Raw genomic sequence first — 16,490 nt, 5'->3', positions numbered from 1 at the left:
AAGACGTCACAACTTTGGGCCTGTCAATCAGGGGAAGGCTCTCTCGAAGGCTTCCATTTCCAGATGGCTCTCCGGCTGTATCATGTACTGTCATCGGTTGGCAAACCGACCGCTGCCTGGCCGTCCGAGCCCATTCCACCAGAGCGATCGCAGCTACCACGGCGTTCCTTTCTGGTGTGCCCCTGCTGGACATATGCAGGGCTGCTACGTGGAGGTCGACGCACACCTTCACGAAATTCTACTGCGTCGACCGGGATTCCAGGGAGGAGTCTAGGGTCGGCCAAGCAGTGCTGCGCAACCTGTTCGCCTGAGGTGAGCCTGGTGAGGAGGTAAGATGCTTAATGTTGAGTTTGATGTAATGCTTAATGTTGAGCCTTTGCCACCTCCCGTGGTTGTGCATGTGTGTATTGCTATGTATTCTTTATTCATGAGCATGTGAATCCATGCCATACCCCATGCTGGAGAAGGAACAAGTTACTTAGCTGTAACTGTTGTTCTCCAGCATGGGTCTGGCATGGATTCACATGCGAACCCTCCCGCCTACCCCTCTGCGGCTCTTCACTTGGTCATACTGCCACTTCACGTGCTTCCAAATCTGAAGATGGCTGCCAGAGGCGGTGCTTAGGTAGAGGGCAGTCATTGGCTGTGGTCAGTATGACGCAGAGACCAGTGATTGGTTAGTGCTACGAAAGACAGATCAGAAACGAAACTGATACTGGTTTTTCTTTACCGAGGATTCCCAGCCTGACGACGGGGAATATTCATGAGCATGTGAATCCATGCCAGACCCATGCTGGAGAACAACAGTTACAGGTAAGTAACTTGTTCCTTACTTGGTGTTCATCATGGTCTTATACCATGTACTGCACTGTCCTCTCCTCCTCCCCCCGCACTTCTCCTCCTTCCCCTGCCCATGCACTTGCACGATCTGAATGACACCTGGCCTAGTAGGATCATCGTCCGTCTTCCTCTGTTGCCCCTCCCTTGCCTCGTCGCTCCTCAAAACAAAGTTTCTTATCATCCAAGCATCGATGGCCACTCATGGCCTATGTTTGAACGATGATAAGACCGAGTTGATGATTTTGGGTTCACAGGCCAACATTAAAAAAACTAGGCCAGGAATTCTCTCCATTCAACATTGACGGGAATTCCTTTAAAGTCTCCAAGGAGGTAAAAACACTTGGCTTCTACTTGGACTCCACATTAACTTTTGAAAAATGGATAAAATCCCAGACCTCATCTACGGCCTACACGTGTAAGCTACTCGGAGCTGGCAAGCCATTCTTTTGACAAATGCTTGATCTTGGCCAGAGCCTTAATCTCCAGAATTGATTACTGCAATGCTCTATACAGTGGTGCTAATAAAACGACTATTCAAAAGCTCCAAACCTTACAAAATGCCTTAAGAGCAGCCTTAGGCATAAACAAAAGAACTCGTACCTCCCACATTAGACGCCACCACAAATGGCTATCCCCGGCCAATAAAATCCAGCTAAAGACGTTATCTTTGACTCGCTCTTGCTGCCCCCAGCTACCATACAAACTACAGAGAAGAACTTCTTGTAGACTAACCAGAGCTGGTAATCCTAACTGCCTGACCATACCTAAATACAAGCTTACCACTATTGGCGGTAATAACTTCCTTGTACAGGCTGCCAAACGTTGGAACTCTCTACCACAAGACTTGAGAGCTGACCAATCTTACCTACATTTCAGAAAAAATGTTATACCATTATCGCTCCAGACCCTTAGCCACCTAGCCTACTTGCGAGCCCCAGTGTTTTTCGGAGGGTATTACTCTGCCCTTTGTATCGCTGCTCACGGTTTATCTTTGTAACTATTGAGGCTATATTATTTCTGTATAAATTTGCACTTTCTGTATATTCTGTATTCATGTAAAATCTGTACCTGGTGTATATTTTGTAACTATGTAAGCTTTGCATCTTACTTGCTGCACCCTCTTACCTATGGGTTTGGTGCGCATAACAAATGAATGAACAAACTTGTGTATAGGCGTGTTATAAATGCATTATCAATAGATATTCCCGGGTCGAGATTGATGTGCGCTACTAAGCTCTGGCTTCTAACCCAGAAGAGCTTAGTTGGCTGCAAACCAATGGCTACCAGGAGCCTCCTTTGGCTCCCCAGGCCAAATGGTGCCGTACCAGTGCGACCTTAACTTTAGAGTTTGTGAATTTGAAGAAACACTCCAATAAATCTATGACTTTAAAGCAGAATAAATCGAACGCAAAAATGTAGTTTGCATCTCATGTGTAACATGGACTTGTGGCATGCTATTTACTGACTCCTGGTTCCCCCGAGTTAGCTTCTGGGTGAAGGCTGATACCCAAGAGCTGGCTTCTGCTCAGAAAAGCTTACATTTGAAACCTGTATTTGTAAATTGAAACCGAACTTTCTCCTTCTCCATTTCCCACCATGACTACCTCCCCTTCCCTTGAATCTTCCCTATGATCCTCACTAACTTCCCCTTATCCTCCCTTATTTTCGCCCTTATACCCCTTTCCCTCCTCCTTCCCATCCTCCCCTCTTACCTATTCCCTGCAGATGAATTGCTCTACCTACTGTTTTTATTGATTCGATTCATGATTGTTGCTTCTACTGTTATGTTCTATGTATTCTGTTATAATGTAAAGTGCTTTGGATGAAAGCGCTATATAAACAAATGAATACAAATTTCTTGCAATTTTCGATTTTGTACCATGCTTGGTATTAAACCTAAAACGTTTCATCAAGGCCTTGTGACTTTTTGAATGGGGTGTACAGCCTGCAAGATCCTGTGCCATCGACACTGGTAGGCACATGCTCTACCAGATTTGTCCCCATCAGTTCAATTTGCCCTGGCGCGCTAGGGGAAATTGTCCCCAGGATCAACTTCATTCTAAAGTAGGGAAGAAACTAAATTAGCACTGTGGTCCTGGCAAGTAATGTGCTGGTAAAGGAGTGAAAGATGCCTTCACAGGGCGTTTGGCTGAAGTAGTGATCCATCACAAACTAACTTTTGCATTCGACAAAACTCATGACTGGGTAGTAACCTCAGGTACTTGGTATCTTGGCCAAAATGTGCCACAATATATTTCAAAACGTAGAAAGTTTGCTTGTCAGATGTTTTTGACTTTCCCAAGTACCTAGCCTGCTGATGCAAGCAAAGTATATATCCATTAGACTTTCAGCAATTGTTTTTACTTTTTTTAAAATTTTGAGAATTGCAAAAGTACCAGCTGTAATACATGAAAGTAGTGGAAATGATCTGTTGCTTGTTTTAGGACTTGGGTTTGGTCTACTTACTGCATGATCAAGTTTGTGATATTGAAGTGTATACTTTTGTTCGTTTTAGGTACCTATGGTGTGGTATACAAAGGTCGTCACAAGGCAACTGGCCAGGTTGTTGCCATGAAGAAAATTAGGTTAGAAAATGAGGAAGAGGGTGTTCCCAGCACAGCAATCCGCGAGATTTCTCTATTGAAAGAACTGCAGCACCCTAATGTAGTTCGGTAAGTAAAAACGTTTTGGTATTTACAAACTGTAATGGGGTAATTGTACAGGGAGTTAAAATAAATCCATAAGATTTAAATTGACTTCTGATTTTTATTTGTTTCCACAATTAAACTTTTGAAGTCTAATACATGCAGTATGAACTGACAGGATCATTGCATGCTAGCTGTACTCTAGCCTAGTCATTCAACATGCTCAAATTACCTCGGTTTCTGCACCCAGGTTCCAATACCTTGTAGTCTGCCAAACTATCTTGGGTTTATCTGCTGCGCGAGGTAGAGCTTCTTTGCTTAGGACTGTGCTCTTTACTTCTGAGTTGTATATGCTGCATTGCTGTGGGCCAATGACCTGCCTGACTGTTGGATGTGCCAGCTGCATGGAGAGTGCTACTTTTATCTACATTCATATGCATGGTCAGCTCTCGCATCAAACACGAACAGCTGTGCCCACACAGTAATTGTGTGCTCTGGAAGTCTAGGGAGGCTCCTGTTGCTGAACCTTCTCTTTGCGGCAATTGGGTGCTGTCTGTGTGAAGTGTGCATGGAGTACCACGACTCCTAGGTGCTAGCCAAAGCCAGGTCAAGAGGCTGGGGTGCTGTGTGGGTGGGGGGGGGAGACAACGTGGCTGGTTTGGCTTGTAGCACTGCCACTTAGCCTCGACCCTCTGGGTGAGTTGAAAGCACAGGGACTTGGGCTGGTTGAAAACCAATATGGAGGCTATCTTGCCTGACCTGACTCTGCACAATGTAATCTATCCAAAATAATTGGACTTTATGCAATGAATTGAGTTGTTTGAGACGTGGACCACTTTTTCTACAATTGAGCTACATTTTAAGCCAGTCTTGTGGTAGCCCTGAACAAAGGAAGCCCTAAAATGCAAAATTGCAGCAAGTATAACCTCGAATAAATTGGTACCGCGATAGCTACCAAAGTTACTAGTCTACTGATGTGCTAAAATGTCTTTCACCCCTGGTGAAACTTAAACGTAGTGCTGCAACCAGCCCACTCCCTAAAAGAAATGGTGATAAAATCACCCTTGCAAAAAATGGAGAATCCCTGTAAGTCTTGTGGGATAACTCGGAACGGTATACTGAGTGTAAAAGGGTTGCAATGGAAAATGGACTTGAATTTCTTCTAAATATGGGTGGCACTTCCAAAGAAAGTGATGGTGTGAAGTTTGGGGACACAAAGTGGCACCTGAAACACCCCACCCCCAAATAACACTTCATTCTGAATATTGGCCCATGATGTGTAGTGCATAGGGGTGTGAAGACCAACTGTGGTTGAGGGGTTTGTGAATGACGGGCCAGTGACAGCTGTCTCGCACAGAATCCTCCTGGTGAAGACCAAAGAGCACACCAGACCCTTCTTGTTGGTGTCCCCCTTGGGGGTGCAGACATGGGCTCTGCTATTTCCCCACACTGAGCAGGGCACAGACTATACCAGCATCTCGTAAGCCATGGCGAGCCCAAGCGTGGCTCCACTTGTGAAGTATCTGGGTGAACAAAACAACCACTTGGGTAAAATGAGGACCCATTTACAGTATAAATGTTTATTGGTGGGTGACTGTTTAGTTGAATGCAAGCATGCTGCTCTACGTGAGATTGATCAAGCACCTTCTGGACTCTGCCCTGGTGTGACAGGGCAAAGTACCTCATATTCTCCAGCATGGGGTCTGGCATGGATTCACATGCTCATGAATATTCCCCGTCGTCAGGCTGGGAATCCTCGGTAAAGAAAAAACCAGTATCAGTTTCGTTTCTGATCTGTCTTTCGTAGTAATAACCAATCACTGGTCTCTGCGTCATACTGACCACAGCCAATGACTGCCCTCTACCTAAGCACCGCCTCTGGCGGCCATCTTCAGATTTTTACCGCACGTTCATGTGTTGGGATCCTCGTGCTATTGCTCTCGAGCGTTAGTGCTATTTTTTCACGTTTTTTCTCAAAAACTTCGTTTTTTCGGTCAAAAGAGCCTCAAGCTCCACCGACTCTCCATCCGATCAACGGGGACCCGTTTCGGATTCGTCTGCGCCCCTCAAGGGTGAAGATTTCGTCGAGCTACGCTTTTGGAGGACTCCAGAAGTTTCTCAGGCCCGGTCATGGCCCAGGAGAAGGGAAGCTCGACGCCCGGAAAGCTGTTCAGGGTCTGCCCTGGATGCCAGCTGCAGAACGTCTTCAAGGAGGACGAACACTCTTTTTGTCGTTACTGCCTACATGAGGACAAGACGCACGTGGAGAAGGACTGTGCGTTTTGCGGCAACATGTCGGAGCGGACCATGAAGGACCGCCATCAACGTCTCGCCAACTGGCTAGAAGGGAAGAGCCCGTCCGGCGAGAAGAAGAGGAAGAAATCCGAGCAGTCTTCTAAGACCTTTGAGGACGCCCCGGCGACGGGGGTCCAACATAAGGCCAAGCACCGCGAGTCCACTGGCACCGGGAGCGCCGAACGGTCGGGCTCTACGGGCGCCAGGCAGGGCGCACCCTCCCCGGCACCATCAACCACGAGCCAACGCTCCGGGTCGGGTAAGAGGAAGGCCGAGCACCCGGCGAAGCTCCTGGAGAGGCCCCGGTCGAGCTCGAAGGCGGAGGGGGAGCGAGGCAGTGCCCCCCCCCTCAAGGATAAGGCGGTGAGCGCACCTAAGGTGGTGAAGGCCTTAATCCATCCGGCCAAGCCCTCTATCGAAACTGTCGCAGCGGCCCTGGCTCAGCCTGTGGAGGCTACACCAGTGGTGGCGACCTCAGGGCTCAGAGTCTCCCTGCCACCTCGGAGGGAGTCCTCTTTTGTGCCCATCGATAGGACCCCCGTGAAATCCCCGTGGGGAAGAAAAAGGGGGGAGGGGCAGGGCGTCGTCGTAGATTCGGCCTCCAACCTCGGAGGAGGAGCTGGTCGAGGTCTTAAGCCACGGCCTCGGCGTGGAAGAAGACCGGCCCGTCGGGATGGATCCCGACGCAGGGGACGACGACATCGTCGAGGGTACCGACGGGGCCCCTGATCGCCTGTCGGATTCCCCTCTGCCAGCGCCACAACTCGGCGGCCATTTTGTTGGCTATACAGTCCTTATGCTCAGAGATAAGGCCGAGACTACCGTTGCCGACGGAACCTCTCCCGTCGGGGGACCCAGAACCGGGACCTTCTGGTGTTCCCCCTACCAAGAAAAGAAGGATCCACCCTCCACCTCCTTTTCAGCCGTCGCGCCCCTTCCAGCCCTCCTCCCCGTCCACCCGAGGGGATGATACGGGGACTGACATGGCAGCGACGGGTACGGACGACTAGGTTTACGACGAGGATGTACTGTCGTCGCCTCCCACCAGGGCTTCTCCGCCCGACGAGATTGGATCGTTCCACTCCATGATCACCAGGGCATCCGAGCTTTTCCAACTCTGCCCTGAGGAGAAGGAAGGTTTCCTTTATCAGCGGCGCGAGGCCAATAGGAAGACGGTCCTCGCGGTGCCTCTATTGGATGACATTTGGGATGAGGGCCTCACCCTCCTCAAGAACCCTTCCACGACGCCAGCTAGACGAGACCGGTACGAGAAAAAGTACCAGGTCCCGGACACGGCCCCCCTGTGCCTCCGGGCGCAGCCTACCCCGGACTCCGTCTCCGCGGCGGCCAGGAAAAAAGCGGGGAGGGGGGGTGCGGCCTCCACATCGACTTCCCCACCGGACGGCGAGGGAAAGAAATTGGACGCTATGGGACGCAGAGTCATCTCGTCTGCAGCGACGACGATTAAAGCTGCCAACGCCTTGGCTATCGTGGCCCGATACGACAGGGAGCTCTGGTACAAACTGGCTCCCCTGCTGGACTTCTTGCCGGATGACAAGAGGGCAGAGGCCCTTGAGATCCTGCAGGAAGGTGAGGTGGCTTCGGACCACGCCATTACCGTTGCGACGGACATCGCCGACACTGGGTTCCGCCAGTTGGGCAACGGCGTTTGCCTTAGGCGGCGTGGATGGCTCAAGGCTACGGACTTCCGTCAAGACGTTCAGACCAGAGTCCTGGACATGCCCTTCGATGGGAACAACCTGTTTGGGAAAACAGTGGACGATTCCCTTCAAGCCTTTAAAGCGGACACCGAGACGGCCCGTGCCCTTGGAGTTCTGCAACAACGACGGACGCCCTGTCGGAGCAGCGGAGGCAAGGGCGCCTCCAAAGGTTCCGGCGGCGGTTTCTCCTCCTACCGTCAAGCAGCCCGCTCGTCGTCTCAGGAGGCCTACAGGGGACGAGGCAAGTCTGGCGGACCCCGCCGTCGTCGCCAAGGACAAGGCGCTAAAGCCTCGTCTAAGCAGGATTGAACCGGCCGGGGGGTCGGGCCCCCACCGAAGCACCCCGGTGGGAGGCCGGCTGGCGAGCTTCGTCAGCGTGTGGGAGTCCATCTCCACCGACCGTTGGGTGCTGGACGCCTTGGCCCGGGGCCACGCGCTCGAGTTTCAAAGAAAGTGTCCGTGCGTCCCCCCCGTGGCCAGGAAAGAACTTCACGTCCCTCAACGTCTCCTGGAGGTGAAGGCGATGCTCAAGAAGGGCGCCATCGACCTCGTCCCAAAGAGGCTTTGGGGCTCCGGAGTCTACTCGAGATACTTCCTCGTGAAGAAGACGGGGGGGGTTGGCGCCCCATCCTGGACCTACGACGTCTGAACAAGTTCATCAAGGCGCAGAAGTTTCGGATGGTCACCCTCCAGCACGTCCTGGGGCAGCTGGAGGAAGGAGACTTCCTGTCGTCGTTGGATTTGGAGGATGCCTACTTCCACATTCCCATCCTAAAGGGGCACCGAAAATTCCTCAGGTTTGTGGTCCAAGGGCGTCAATACCAGTTCAAAGCCCTCCCCTTCGGACTACGGTCGGCACCCAGGGTATTCACCAAGTGCCTTGCACCGGTGGCGGCGCAGCTGCGCCGCGAGGGGATCCACGTCTACCCCTACCTGGACGACTGGCTCATCCGAGCCAAGACGAGGGAGCTCGCCGTGGAGCACACGGCAAGAACCGTCCAACTTCTCACGGACCTGGGATTCTCCGTGAACTACGCCAAGTCCCACCTGGTACCCGCGCAAAACGCACTGTTTCTGGGAGACAAGCTCGACAGTGTCCCTTCTGGCCTCCCCGTCGGAGGAAAGGACCAGGTCCATCCTGGGCAAGGTACAGCAGATGTTGGTTTCCGACGCGGCCAAGGTGAGGTCCATCAAGTCCCTCCTCGGAATGATGTCTTCTTGCATCTACCTCATTCCCATGTGCAGGCTCCGGATGCACCCGTTGCAGGAGTTTCTGGACGCGCGCTGGATCCAAACGACAGGCGGCTTCGAGGAGAGTATCACACTCGACGAGAGTCTCCGCAGAGCGGTCCGGTGGTGGGGCACCCGCGCGCATCTGACGGCGGGCATGGACTTCCAGACCCCAGCCCACCAGGAGACAGTGACCACGGATGCCTCCCTGGAAGGGTGGGGAGCGCACTCCGAAAATCTGCACGCGAGAGGCCTCTGGCTCCCGACGGAGAAGTCCCTCCATATCAACGTCCTGGAGCTCCGTGCAGTGTTCTGGGCCCTCAGGTCCTTCCTTCCGTCCCTCAAGGGCAAGGTGGTCAGGAGCTTCACCGACAACACCACCACCATGTTTTACATCAGGAAACAGGGCGGAACCAGGTCCCCAGCACTGTCCAAGGAGGCGCAGGACCTGTGGCATTGGGCAGTCGCCCAAGGGATGTTTATGATGCCGTTTCATCTGGCAGGGATAAAAAACACCATCGCCGACTCACTCAGCAGGGAGCTGCGCTCGTGCCACGAGTGGGAACTACGGCAGGATCTAGTGGATCGCCTCTTCCGACGGTGGGGCACACCCCAGATCGATCTGTTCGCGACGGCGACAAACTCCAAGTGCCGGAGGTTCGCCAGCAGGTTTCCCCAGGCGAGGAGCATGGGCGATGCTTTCTCGTTCCCCTGGGAGGGCCTGTTCCTCTACGCGTTTCCTCCTTTGCCACTGCTAATCCGGCTCGTCAACCAGCGCAAGAGGTCACTGTGCAGGATGATCCTCGTCGCACCTGCGTGGCCGAGGCAGATATGGTTCCCGGACCTTCTGGACTTGTCAGCGTCCCCGCCAATCAAGCTGCCGGTGGACGCGGATCTACTCTCCAGGGAAGGAGGCGCCATCCTCCACCACGACCCGAAATCGCTGAACTTGCAGGCCTGGCTTCTGCAGCGCTAGAGTTTGGAGGATACGACATACCGGCCGACTGCAGAGAGGTTCTTGCAAAGGCCAGGGCGTCGTCCTCTCTTAAATGCTACGGACACAAATGGAAGAGGTTCTCTGTCTGGTGCCACGCACAGAAGATTAACCCTCTACGGATTACGGCTCCCCAGGTACTGCTGTACCTGCTGACGCTGGCCAAAGCTGGACTGGCACACGCGTCCATCAAGATTCATCTTGCTGCGATCTCCCGATACACCAGAACCACGGGCCGGTCGTCCCTGTGGTCTCATCGTCTGGTGAAAGAGTTCATGAAGGGACTGTTCAGATCGTTACCGCCGGTGAAGGCGCCGGCCCCGGCGTGGGAGCTCAACGTGGTGCTGACCAAGCTCATGGGACCTCCATTCGAGCCTCTGCACTCGGCCCCGTTGAAGTTTCTGTCGTGGAAAACAGCGTTTCTTGTGGCCATCACCTCCGCACGATGGGTGGGAGAGATCCAGGCCCTTTCCTGCAAGGCCCCGTACTTGACTTTTCACGACACGAGGGTAGTGCTCAGGACGCACCCCTCCTTCATGCCCAAGGTACCGTCGGACTTCCATCTCAACGAACCCTTGGTGTTGCCTGTGTTCTTCCCGTCGCCTTTGTCGCCGGCTGAGAGGACTTTGCACTCGCTGGATGTGGCTAGAGCGCTGAAGTTCTACGTGGACCGCACGAAGTGTTTTCGGAAGACGTCACAACTCTTTGTGAACTTTGGACCTGTCAATCAGGGGAAGGCTCTCTCGAAGGCTTCCATTTCCAGATGGCTCTCCGGCTGTATCATGTACTGTCATCGGTTGGCAAACCGACCGCTGCCTGGCAGTCCAAGAGCCCATTCCAACAGAGCGATCGCAACTACCACGGCGTTCCTTTCTGGTGTGCCCCTGCTGGACATATGCAGGGCTGCTACGTGGAGGTCGACGCACACCTTCACGAAATTCTACTGCGTCGATCGGGATTTCAGGGAGGAGTCCAGGGTCGGCCAAGCAGTGCTGCGCAACCTGTTCGCCTGAGGTGAGCCTGGTGAGGAGGTAAGAATTGCTTAATGTTGAGTTTGATGTAATGCTTAATGTTGAGCCTTTGCCACCTCCTGTGGTTGTGCATGTGTGTACTGCTATGTATTTATTCATGAGCATGTGAATCCATGCCAGACCCCATGCTGGAGAAGGAACAAGTTACTAACCTGTAACTGTTGTTCTCCAGCATGGGTCTGGCATGGATTCACATGCGAACCCTCCCCTTACCCCTCTGCGGCTCTTCACTTGGTCATACTGCCACTTCACGTGCTTCAAATCTGAAGATGGCTGCCAGAGGCGGTGCTTAGGTAGAGGGCAGTCATTGGCTGTGGTCAGTATGATGCAGAGACCAGTGATTGGTTATTGCTACGAAAGACAGATCAGAAACGAAACTGATACTGGTTTTTTCTTTACCGAGGATTCCCAGCCTGACGGGGAATATTCATGAGCATGTGAATCCATGCCAGACCCATGCTGGAGAACAACAGTTACAGGTAAGTAACTTGTTCCTTAGCTTACACTTGTGTTGTGAGTTGCTGGCATTTGTAATTTAGTTGTTGCTTAACCAGAGATGCATTCGTAACCCAATGTACTTTGTGGTGGCTGAGGAAATAGTCATCAAATATTAAAGTCGCCATTTTGTTTTGAATTTTCCCTTTGTATGGGGCAAGCTCAAAATAGCTGTGCAAACATGGCCCCTTGCCCTACACAGCCCTACTTTAAAACTGCATTGCTTCTACTGGAGTGTTTGGTGTCTTGTAGGGCCAGCATGATGGCCACCACTACTTTAGGGGACGATACCCTGGCCATTCCAAAAGCCTGCTGTGATTTTGCTGGGTTATTTAGCTGCATTGCTGGAGAATGTTGCCACAAAGCTGCTGAATTGATATGCTGTTTAGCCATATTGACTGGGCCCTTTGTCCGATTCTAGACCTGATTCTGTCTTTTGGCTCTTGGTGGTTCTTCCTGGGGCTCCACCTGCTTGTCTTGGTCTTTGCTGGATGTCGTTTCTACAAACTTTTGCAGTCCTACCTCTTGAATATGAATGCTGTCCACCAGAAGGATGGTGGGACACCACCCTGCTGCATCCGCTCTTCTGGGAATCATCGGTTGCTTTCTTTGATACTCCTACCCTGGTACTTATGGCTGCCTTTAAAATGATTTGGCTGGTGGGTGTCTGCCTCCTAGTAAGGCAAGTAATTTTAATTGGCCCAATCACTGGACCAGGGTTGAAGTCACTGGTTTTCAGTCTCTCAGGAAGAGAAGTTGTTCACTCGCCAGGTTAGTGAATGGTTGTTGAGCCAATTCTCTGGATCTGATGCAGTGGGTATTTAACCCAGAGTTTCTGTGTTAGCTTTAGGATTTGCCCTCTGCCCTGCAGTTATCTACCGACTTGAATTGATGTGAATCCTGCTTTGCTTCTGGGTGTCTAACCTAGAACTGGTGAGTGTATCTTCCAGCATTTCCTGGGGTTGGTTGCTTCCTTTTTAACAGACATTAAATTTTACAAACTCTTTTGAAGTGACTTTGGAAGTCCTTACCTGAACACTCAGTTTTTCTGTATACAAGTTCATGCCACAAGGCTGGACTTTTAGCTTTTTCACAGATTAAGTGTTTAAATCAAAGCATGATTCCTGCATACTAAATGTACGAAGTTACTGTGGCTCACGGCTGGTTACCACACCCCCACCATTCGATATGATTGGTATTTTAACTTTAGGTCATTACCCCATACACTCGTTATGTGCTGTAGTGTATGGTGTGCATGCGTATTAGGGCTTACCTCTTAAAGGTGTGGAGAATAAATGTGACTATCAAATGTCATGATCATCCCTAATGTTTTCACTGGTTTTAACCTTTTCTGCCCACCCGTTAGTCTTGCATGCCTTTACTTTTGATTTGTGCATGGTCTGTCTGTGGCCCACTAAGGTTTACTCAGACTGTATTGTACTGTTCGGTTTAATGCTGACACCTGATCTAGAAGCTCAAATTGTATTCTAACCAGGACAAAAATGTCACTCGAACCAAAATTCTACACGTCACTGTTTCATACACCAACAGCCTATTCTCCAGCATGGGGTCTGGCATGGATTCACATGCTCATGAATATTCCCCGTCGTCAGGCTGGGAATCCTCGGTAAAGAAAAAACCAGTATCAGTTTAGTTTCTGATCTGTCTTTCGTAGTAATAACCAATCACTGGTCTCTGCGTCATACTGACCACAGCCAATGACTGCCCTCTACCTAAGCACCGCCTCTGGCAGCCATCTTCAGATTTTTACCGCACGTTCATGTGTTGGGATCCTCGTGCTATTGCTCTCGAGCGTTAGTGCTATTTTTTCGCGCTTTTTACAAAAAACTTCGATTCTTTCGGTCAAAAGAGCCTCAAGCTCCACCGATCCTACATCCGATCAACGGGGACCCGTGTCGGATTCATCTGTGCCCCTCAAGGGTGAAGATTTCGTCGAGCTACACTTCGGAGGACTCCAAAAGCTTCTCAGGCCCGGTCTAGGAGATGTCCCAGGAGAAGGGAAGCTCGACGCCCGGAAAGCTGTTCAGGGTCTGCCCTGGATGCCAGCTGCAGAACGTCTTCAAGGAGGACGAACACTCTTTCTGCCTTTACTGCCTTCATGAGGACAAGACGCACGTGGAGAAGGACTGTGCGTTTTGCGGCAACATGTCGGAACGGACCATGAAGGACCGCCATCAACGTCTCGCCAACTGGCTGGAGGGTAAGAGCCCGTCTGGCGAGAAGAAGAAATCCGAGCGGTCTTCTAAGACCTTTGAGGGCGCCCCGGCGACGGGGGCCCAACATAAGGCCAAGCACCGCGAGTCCGCTGGCACCGGGAGCGCCGAACGGTCGGGCTCTACGGGCGCCAGGCAGGGCGCACCCTCCCCGGCACCATCAACCACGAGCCAACGCTCTGGGTCGGGTAAGAGGAAGGCCGAGCACCCGGCGAAGCTCCTGGAGAGGCCCCGGTCGAGCTCTAAGGCAGAGGAGGAGCGTGGCAGTGCCCCCTCCCTCAAGGATAAGGCGGTGAGCGCACCTAAGGTGGTGAAGGCCTTGATCCATCCGACCAAGCCCTCTATCGAAACGGTCGCGGCGGCCCTGGCTCAGCCTGTGGTGGCTGCACCAGTGGTGGCGAGCTCAGGGCCCAGAATCTCCCTGCCTCCTCGGAGGGAGTCTTCCTTTGTGCCCATCGATAGGACCCCCGTGAAACCCCCCGTGGGGAAGAAGGGGGGGCAGGGCGTCGTCGTAGAGTCGGCCTGAACCTCAGAAGAGGAGCTGATCGAGGTCTTAAGCCACGGCCTAGGCGTGGAAGGCCAGCCCGTCGGAATGGACCCCGACGCAGGTGACGACGACGACATCGTCGAGGATACCGACGGGGCCCCTGCTCGCCCGTCGGATTCCCCTCTGCCAGCGCCGCAAGACAACTCGGCGGCCATTTTGTTGGCCATACAGTCCTTCTGCTCCGAGATAAGGACGAGGCTACCGTTACTGACGGAGGAACCTCTCCCGTCGGGGGATCCAGAACCGGGACCTTCTGGTGTTCCCCCTACCAAGAAAAGAAGGATCCATCCACCACCTCCTTTTCAACCGTCGCGCCCCTTCCAGCCCTCCTCCCCATCCACCCGAGGGGATGATACGGGGACTGACACGGCAGCGACGGGTACGGACGACGAGGCATACGACGAGGATTTTCCGTCGTCGCCTCCCACCAGGGCCTCTCCGCCCGACGAGATCGGATCTTTCCACTCCATGATCTCCAGGGCTTCCGAGCTTTTCCAACTCTGCCCTGAGGAGAAGAAAAAGGAAGGCTTCCTTTATCAGCGGCGCGAGGCCAAGAGGAAGACGGTCCTCGCAGTGCCTCTGTTGGACGACATTTGGGATGAGGGCCTTTCCCTCCTCAAGAACCCTTCCACGACGCCAGCTAGAAGAGACCGGTACGAGAAAAAGTACCGGGTCCCGGACACGCCCCCCCCTATGCCTCCGGGCGCAGCCTACCCCGGACTCCGTCGTCTCCGCGGCAGCCAGGAAGAAAGCGGGGGGGGGGTGCGGCCTCCACATCGACTTCCCCGCCGGACGGCGAGGGAAAGAAATTGGATACTATGGGGCGTAGAGTCATCTCGTCGGCAGCGACGACGATTAAAGCGGCCAACGCCTTGGCTATCGTGGCCCGCTACGACAGGGAGCTCTGGTACAAGATGGCTCCCCTGCTGGATTTTCTGCCGGACGACAAGAGGGCGGAGGCCCTTGAGATCCTGCAGGAAGGTGAGGTGGCCTCGGACCACGCCATCACCGTGGCGACGGACATCGCCGACACTGGGTTCCGCCAGCTGGGCAACGGCGTTTGCCTTCGACGTCGTGGATGGCTCAAAGCTACGGACTTCCGGCAGGACGTCCAGACCAGAGTCCTGGACATGCCCTTCGACGGGAACAACCTGTTTGGGAAGACAGTGGACGATTCCCTTCAGGCCATCAAGGCGGATACGGAGACGGCCCGGGCCCTTGGAGTCCTGCAACGACGGACGCCCTTTCGGAGCGGCGGAGGCAAGGGCGCCTCCAAAGGTTCCGGCGGCGGTTTCGCTTCCTACCGTCAAGCGGCCCGCTCGTCGTCGCAAGAGGCCTACAGAGGACGAGGCAAGTCTAGCGGACCCCGCCGTCGTCGCCAAGGAGGTCAAGGCGGCAAGGCCGCGTCCAAGCAAGATTGAACCGGCTGTGGGGTCGGGCCCCCACCGAAGCACCCCGGTGGGAGGCCGGCTGGCGGGCTTCGTCAGCGTGTGGGAGTCCATCTCCACCGACCGTTGGGTGCTGGACGCCCTGGCCCGGGGCCACGCGCTCGAGTTTCAAAGAAGGTGCCCGCGCGTCCCCCCCGTGGCCAGGAAAGAACTTCACGTCCCTCAACTTCTCCTGGAGGTAAAGGCGATGCTCAGAAAGGGCGCCATCGAACTCGTCCCAAAGAGGCTTCGGGGCTCCGGAGTCTACTCGAGATACTTCCTCGTGAAGAAGAAGACGGGAGGATGGCGCCCCATCCTAGACCTGCGACGTCTGAACAAGTTCATCAAGGCGCAGAAGTTCCGGATGGTCACCCTCCAGCACGTCCTGGGTCAGCTGGAGGAAGGAGACTTCCTATCGTCGTTGGATTTGGAGGATGCCTACTTTCACATCCTAAAGGGGCACCGCAAATTCCTCAGATTCGTGGTCCAAGGGCGTCATTACCAGTTCAAAGCCCTTCCCTTCGGACTACGGTCGGCACCCAGGGTATTCACCAAGTGCCTTGCACCGGTGGCGGCGCAGCTGCGCCGCGAGGGGATTCACGTCTACCCCTACCTGGACGACTGGCTCATCCGCGCCAAGACGAGGGAGCTCGCCGTGGTCCACACGGCAAGGACCGTCCAACTCCTCACGGACCTGGGATTCTCCGTGAACTACGCCAAATCCCACCTGGTGCCCGCGCAAGTCGCACTGTTTCTGGGAGCGAGGCTCGACACAGTGTCCCTTCTGGCCTCCCCGTCGGAGGAGAGGACCAGGACCATCTTGGGCAAGGTGCAACGGATGTTGGTGGCCGACGCGGCCAAAGTGAGGTCCATCAAGTCCCTCCTCGGGATGATGTCTTCCTGCATCTACCTCATTCCCATGTGCAGGCTCCGGATGCGCCCGTTGCAAGAATTCCTGGATGCGCGCTGGATCCAGACGACGGGCAGCTTCGAGGAAAGGATCAAGCTCGACGAGAGTTTCCGACGAGCGA

The 16,490-nt window shown here is 53.6% G+C and overlaps 1 protein-coding gene across 1 annotated transcript in view; it reads left to right on the top strand.

Annotated features, from left to right (window-relative positions):
* CDK1 (cyclin dependent kinase 1) overlaps positions 1–16,490 on the top strand; it is a 240,173-nt gene that overhangs the window by 124,462 nt on the left and 99,221 nt on the right. Inside the window, exon 3 of the mRNA XM_069611210.1 lies at positions 3,356–3,512. Coding sequence (XP_069467311.1) covers positions 3,356–3,512 — 157 coding nt within the window. The remainder of the gene's footprint in view (positions 1–3,355; positions 3,513–16,490) is intronic.

The sequence above is a fragment of the Ambystoma mexicanum genome, chromosome 8, assembly GCF_040938575.1.
Source record: "Ambystoma mexicanum isolate Mex_15411 chromosome 8, UKY_AmexF1_1, whole genome shotgun sequence".
In the NCBI taxonomy this organism is placed as follows: domain Eukaryota; kingdom Metazoa; phylum Chordata; class Amphibia; order Caudata; family Ambystomatidae; genus Ambystoma; species Ambystoma mexicanum.
Note: the sequence above shows the minus strand (reverse complement) of the source record. Positions and strands in the feature narration are given on the sequence as shown.